A 7,429-nucleotide genomic window follows, 5' to 3' on the forward strand; every position below is an offset into this window, starting at 1 on the left:
TAACCTTGGCCAGTTCTGTGCCTTGCCACAATTCTGTCTCTGAGCTCTTCAGTCAGTTCCTTTGACCTCATGATTCTCTTTTGCTCTGACATGCACTGTGAGCTGTAAGGTCTTATATAGACAGGTTTGTGGCTTTCCTAATCAAGTCCAATCAGTATAATCAAACACAGCTGGACTCAAATGAAGGTGTAGAACCATCTCAAGGATGATCAGAAGAAATGGACAGCACCTGAGTTAAATATGAGTGTCACAGCAAAGGGTCTGAATACTTAGGACCATGTGATATTTCAGTTTTTCTTTTTTAATAAATCTGCAAAAATGTCAACAATTCTGTGTTTTTCTGTCAATATGGGGTGCTGTGTGTACATTAATGAGGGAAAAAAAAAACTGAAATGATTTTAGCAAATGGCTGCAATATAACAAAGAGTGAAAAATGTAAGGGGGTCTGAATACTTTCCGTACCCACTGTACATGGAGTTTCAAAATAGCACAGTTGAGGGGATGATCTTAAGTTTATCTAAAGCAGGGGTCTCCAACCTTTTTGTGAGTGAGGGCTCCCTGAAGGGATAAAATAGTCTGATGGGCTACTTGTTTGATATACTCCAATACACACACACATTTTAAAGAACATTTTATTAAACTTGCAACTTTGCCATTCAGTAGTGTACATAAAAAAGTATAAATGTAAACAACTATTTAACCCCAACAGTTGGGTTTTCACATTAAATAAATGCAATGTTTAGAGTCCACTAGAATCGTCTCGGTTACGTATGTAACCCTCGTTCCCTGAAGGAGGGAACGGAGACGTTGCGTCAGAGTGACTGACGAATTGGGATCTTCGCTAGAGAGACCAATCACCTTCGAGTGTTAACAAAACAAGCACAATGAAGTAGGGGCTGTAAAACCCTGACTTCATATCGGCTGGAGGGACCGGCTCTATCGCGTCCTTCGCCAGTAGGACTGCGATTTCCGCTCACAAGACAGGAGCATCCTTGCTCGGCACAGAGGTGAACCGAATGCCCCTCAACTTAGGAGGATGCCGGGCGAACTGAATTGCATAGCCGAGTCTGATGGTTCACGTGAGCCAGTGAGACGGTCTGCGGAGTGCTAGCCAGGCCCCCAGGACCCAAACAAGCGGAACTAGGGGAACCACCGACGTACCCGCAGTGGGGCAGCGAGGTGGAGCACAGGGACCCGACCCGGAAGGCACAGCGTCCCGGAGTGGGGTCTGAGTGTGCGGTGCAACACTTACCTGGCTCCACGGTTGGGCAGGGGGCGCGTGAGAAGGCATACCATCCTCGAACCGGGCCCTTCTGCTCGCTGGCAAAAGGAGAGGGGGACGGGAGTGTCGAGGCTGTGTCTCGCACACCGCCATCCTCGCCCTCTTCAGACCCAGAGAAATAGGAAACTGCTCTTTTGTTGAATGTTTGGGTACCACTGGCTGGGGAGCCAATGGCGGAACAAAACAAGAAGGGAACAAAAGATTCTCCACCCGGCCCTCCTCCGGGGGAAGGAGTGGTGCCTTCACCACCTCCTGAAGAGCAGGATCCAGAGTCTCCGGGTCGCCCGTCTCAGGGACGCCGCTTGCCCTGGCATTTTATGGGCCGGGCAGGGGCAGAGACAGGCTGCGCCGCTTTCCTGCTGCCAGCTCCACGCTGCGGCCTGTGTGAAGGCTGCTGTTGAGGCCGAGCTGGAGCGGAGGTGGAGGCAGTAGGAGGGCGCCCTCGGCGACGAGCGGGCAGAGGAACTGCAGCCGGCGACGGGGTGATGACAGCAGCGGGCCGCCGGGGCAGGATGTGCCTAATCGCCTCCGTCTGCTTCTGTGTGGCAGAGAACTGCTGGGCGAAGCTCTCCACCGCATCGCCGAAGAGGCCAGCCTGGGAGATCGGGGAGTCCAGGAAACGGTGTTTGTCGGCCTCCCTCATATCTGCCAGGTTCAGCCATATGTGTCGTTCCTGGTCCACCAGGGTGGACATCGCCTGACCGAGGGACCGCGCTGTGACCTTCGTCGCCCGGTGAGCGAGGTCCTTCGCTGTGCGTAGTTCCTGCATTACCCCAGGGTCAGAACTGCCCTTGTGCAGCTGCTTCAATGCCTTGGCCTGGTAGACCTGCAGGAGGGCCATGGCGTGCAGGGCGGAGGCGGCCTATCCAGCAGCTCTGTAAGCCTTGGCCGTCAGAACGGACGAGCGCTTACAGCCCCTGGACGGGAGGCGCGGATTACCCCGCCAGGCGGCGGCGCTTTGCGGGCAGAGCTGCATCGCAATAGCGCGCTCAACTGGGGGGATCTCCACATACCCCTTTGCCGCCCCGCCATCGAGCGCAGTGAGGACGGAAGAGGCACCAGCTCTGTTTCCGGCAGAAAAAGGTGCCCTCCAAGATTTGGTAACCTCTTTATGCACTTCCGGAAAGAAAGGGACCGGAGGTGGCTGCCGACGATCGGCCTGCGACACCCCCAGGAACCAATCATCCAACCTCGAGCGTTCGGGAGATGGAGGTGGTTTCCATTGCAACCCGATGCTCTCTGCGGTTTTTTTTTTAATCGAGTAGTCGAATATATATATATATATATATATATATATATATATATATATCCTGATATCTTGCTTAAAAATGGCGGGCAGAGCTGCATCGCAATAGCGCGCTCGACTGGGGGGATCTCCACATACCCCTTTGCCGCCCCGCCATCGAGCGCAGTGAGGACGGAAGAGGCACCAGCTCTGTTTCCGGCAGAAAAAGGTGCCCTCCAAGATTTGGTAACCTCTTTATGCACTTCCGGAAAGAAAGGGACCGGAGGTGGCTGCCGACGATCGGCCTGCGACACCCCCAGGAACCAATCATCCAACCTCGAGCGTTCGGGAGATGGAGGTGGTTTCCATTGCAACCCGATGCTCTCTGCGGTTTTTTTTTTAATCGAGTAGTCGAATATATATATATATATATATATATATCCTGATATCTTGCTTAAAAATGCATTTTATTTTTCCCTAAATTCTGTGTTTTCCATTTGATTTCTTATGGATTCCATGTTTTATGATTCAGTACAAATTTATCATAAAAAATGGTGTCTAGTGAAATTAATTAATAAATTAAATCAACCTTTTAAAATGTAATCAAATGAAATCAATTTACAACAAAACATTGCATTTTTATTTTTATTTTATTTTATCACATGATGCTGCACAACAGAAATTAATAATAATAAAAAATAACTTGGTTGTATGATATTCCTTAAAAATAATAATATTATTATTACTTTGAGAAGTGCATTGTGGTATACAGTAGGTAATATATTCAGTCATATAATTTCAAGTTAAACCGGATCTTTATTTTGACGTTTTGTTGTGAAGGTCTTTCAGTTTTAGTTTCAGCGTGTATTTGACTGTATTTTTTCTCAAATAAAACTGCATAAAGCTGGTGAAATGACTCTCAGAGCAGCTCTGAAGATGAAGTGCATGTGTTCATGGCCTCATATATTGAGACGCAGATGCTGAAAACACCGCGAGTCACGTGTGTTTGAGTTTGTGTATCAGATGAAACTACTCCACATTCACACAGACACAGAACATGCAGACTTATTAGCGACATGCACTGACTGGTTGCTGTAACACTTGTTTCTGTTGTGTGATAGGATGTTAGATTAATCCATATTGAGTAAAAAAAAGTCCAGAGCTTATCATCATTATTAACATATATTTGATCATAATCCCGATATGGTATCATTTATCGGCCGACGCTAATTTAGGCTATTTATAGAACTCAGAGACTCCATGCGGGCTATCAGGTGCCCACGGGCACCACGTTGGTGACCACTGATCTAAAGAATAAGAACTAAAGAATAGGTTTTAGTATATTAAGTACAAAATTAGGCTATATTACTGAGAAAGTGGAAAGATTTTATGGACTCTGTGAATTAGTAATGGCATATTATCATAGATCAGTATTTAAAATTTTGTAACTGTGCAAAGTCACTATTACATTATACCTTACCCTGCTGGCTTGTTTTATATTTGTTCTCTTCTTATTTTTCCTTTCTATTTTCTCTATGTTTCATTCATGTTTCTTTCAGACATGAATTAAACATTTTGATCAGGATTCTTAGATGGATAGAAAGTAAAAAAAAATTAATTAATTTGAAATATAAATATGTTTTAACATTATAAATGCCTTTATCACCTTTGATCAATTGAAGGCATTCTTGCTGAATAAAAGTATTAATTTCTTTTAAAAACTCATACTGATCCCAAACTTTTGAATGTTATTGAGAGCTTGATGAGGTTTAGATGACCCCTCCAAAGCGGATCAATGACTGCCTTTATACTACTATTTATTAGCTCTGTTCCTGATCTTGATATATCCACAAAACAATTTCATATATGAGATTAGTAAGAGATAGGTCAGTTTAAGACATTCTGTGCCTGTTAAGTACAACTGTCTTTCAACAAAAACTAATACAGGCCCTCATAGTGGAAGAGGATCTATTGTTACCTTAAGAAGCAGAGACATTCTTGGTGTTGAGGACTGCCAAGCAGCTCCCACTCGAAAGTAGCATGATGTTGCTTTTTCCGTGTCAAATAACTACTCCTTCAGGTTATAAAGTGGATGACTGCCTCCCTGGTCATCGGTTGAAGAACACACCAACTGGGTTTATGTTAAACCCACTCATAAATCTATAAAAACCTGTTCCAATTGTGTTAGAAAATTGTTTGTCAAAGAAAACCAGCTGGGATGGTTACAAAAGTCATCTAGCTGCTGATGCTAATGATCTCCGACAGCTTGTTTTTATAGGACTGTACTGAACAGGAATTTATTACTTTCATATATCCGGGAAAAAGACTCTCTTTATCTATCTTCACCCCTCTCGTTATCTGTTTTCCTGTAAGTAACGTGGAAGTAAGGCATGACTTGGTTCATGGGTTTGACTGAGAGTTGATGCTTTTCCATTACAGTCCTGTTTCAGCACAATGACCGCAGTGTGCCTTCCTGCTCTAAACGTCGCTGAGCTAACACTCTAAAAAACAAAGTTAGCAGTGTGAACACCCTTCTTCTACTTTGCCCCTCCTAAAGTTATATGATCTACCAGTGCGACTGCCACATAAGACCACTCTTCCTCATCCATCTACACCCTTGCTTACACAGAGAAAATCATGCAAACTTATTTGGTATAAAGAGATCTACAACCTCAAAGACCACCACAATTTCTGCAACCACCTTTTCTGATGTCAAGCTTTGCTTAAATGTTCAGAAGACCTCTATGAGGTCTATGGGTTGAGGTGACTGCTTAATTTGAATTCACAAATGCAAACACATTAAGGGCCAGCACAGGATTTATTCGAGTCATGGACAAACACATCTTCTGCTAGGAAATTATAAATTTAGAAATAGGATTATGTAATTGCACTCCTGCAAGTATTCCAGCATGTAATTTCCATACTCAAATAGGTTGAGAGAGAGCGATTGAGACACAGAAAGATTTTAAAGAGCCAGTGGTAAAGACTCTCAAAAATGTATGGGAAATGCATGATGTGAAAATCACTGTGTATATATAGTAAATTTTCCTTTTTCTACTTTTCTGTAATATAATGTCATTTTTTCGCTGTTTGAGATTATGGGGTTCTTTGTTGCTGTTGCAATGATTAATTTGTATAATTATTACATATGGAATGTTGTATTGCAAGAATCTGCATGCACACATTTTCTTTCCTTCTTTCTTTTTTTTTAAAATTCCTGCAGTTATTCATTCAATGATTCACTTTGTTCATCCATTTTAAGATGCAAGTCCAACATCTGTTCTGCAAGATATTATTCGTTTTTTACTAAGTCAGGCATAAACATGACAAGACTGGATCCAGTAACACTCTCTTGACCTTACTAACAATAAGCCATTAGTATACAGTACACTGGCTATATACAGTATTTGTCTGTGTTATGGTGTGCATATCCCATTTACAAAAGCCTCACTTACAAATTTGCACCTTTTTTCCCCAACACACAAAGGGGAAAAAGACAGCTGTGTCTCCACAGACCTGGTGGTCTCTCCATATGCCAGTTACAGCTGCAGTAAACAGATGCTGATGTCTCTTAATCATGCCTTAGGGCTGCACACGTCTATCTTACAATTCCTTTCTCTTTTTTAGAATGTGCAAGAGAAAGGAACAAGATGGAGGAAAGAAATGCCAGTTAAACCCTCAGCTGCTGTCTTGGCACAAGGAGAGGGCTCCATCTTTTGTGTCCATGAATACTTGAGGCCTGTCCCATTATTGCAGACCCCCCGGTCCCGCCTCTGCTTTGGCTCTTGATTGTTTTCCTTTGTCACCATAGTGGTGTCTGGCATGTCAGCACTGTGCCAAGAGTCCCGGCTTGAGTTGCTCTTAAATCCCTCCCCTTATATCAAATATACATCATTTTATAGAGATGCAACTTTGCCAACATGATAAAGCTCCCTCAGAACTTCCCAAAAACTGGGATGTGAGTAGTCAGTGGGTTCTGTGACATTACTGATGGAACGATTGCCATGGTTACTGTATTGCTGATGGTTTGAGGATGATTGTAAAGAGTTTTAGAGTTAAATCAAACTTTCAAACTCAGATCTTGAGTTACTTAAACTCAAGTTTACACCTGTTTTTCACAAAGTGACAAATCAAAGAAAAAAACTTACCATCTGAGCTAACTGTGTCTCCATGTCCAGGGTATCCTCCCTGTCCTGTGTCTCTGTAATCCACCCAGTTTACTCCCTCCAGACTGTCATAGTTGGACGGAGAGTTATCCTGCACTGGTACCACGGTGAAATGGGGCATATTTTTATCTGTTTAGCGTGAGTATCTGTCTCTTCTCTTTCTCTTCTTTTGGCAGATAGCACGTTCCCAGCTGAACTCTCCCTGAAATATCCAACACATTCCTCTAGTCTTCCCTCACTTCCTCTCAACCCATTAGCATAGTCCCCACCTTCTTCCCCCGGTCCCTCCTCCTGTTCGGACAAATAGAGAGGCTCTGACACTTTGGCCTGTCTCACAGTTTCCCCCTGTTCTCACAGCCGTGAGTCTCGCTCTCACTCCTGTTTCCCGGCTTAAAATGTGAATCACAATCTTGATGAGTAAATGGACCAGTATGTTTGATGGGTTGTTTCATACTTCAGCTGTTAAAACCCAGATCCATTACATTCTTTGAATGAAGATCGCTTAAAGCATAATATTATACCATTTATATGCTAAAATCTTTCAGGGAAAAACTTTATTGGATTTGGTCTGCATGTCAAAAGGAAATGGTAAATACATTGACAAGGCATGAGTGTACACACAGTAGTCTATTCCAAGTTAATAGGTAACAGCTCTGTCATACACATTCACATAATAGTAATAGTTTTAACCCAGACCAAATGGGGTGCACCAAAATGTAGACATCCTATTTTAAGCATTAGCAGCATATCTGCTGA

The 7,429-nt window shown here is 43.4% G+C and overlaps 1 protein-coding gene across 2 annotated transcripts in view; it reads right to left on the reverse strand.

Moving 5' to 3' along the window:
• The window catches only part of LOC107563468 (solute carrier family 12 member 4-like), a 26,582-nt gene extending 19,670 nt beyond the window's left edge, over positions 1 to 6,912 (reverse strand). For both annotated transcript variants that reach the window (XM_016248359.1, XM_016248358.1), the window contains exon 1: positions 6,656 to 6,912. In XM_016248359.1, coding sequence (XP_016103845.1) covers positions 6,656 to 6,794 — 139 coding nt within the window. In that variant the 5' untranslated portion in view covers positions 6,795 to 6,912. The remainder of the gene's footprint in view (positions 1 to 6,655) is intronic.
• Between the last annotated feature and the right edge of the window lie 517 nt (positions 6,913 to 7,429).

The sequence above is a fragment of the Sinocyclocheilus grahami genome, unplaced genomic scaffold, assembly GCF_001515645.1.
Source record: "Sinocyclocheilus grahami isolate Dianchi unplaced genomic scaffold, SAMN03320097.WGS_v1.1 scaffold876.1, whole genome shotgun sequence".
In the NCBI taxonomy this organism is placed as follows: domain Eukaryota; kingdom Metazoa; phylum Chordata; class Actinopteri; order Cypriniformes; family Cyprinidae; genus Sinocyclocheilus; species Sinocyclocheilus grahami.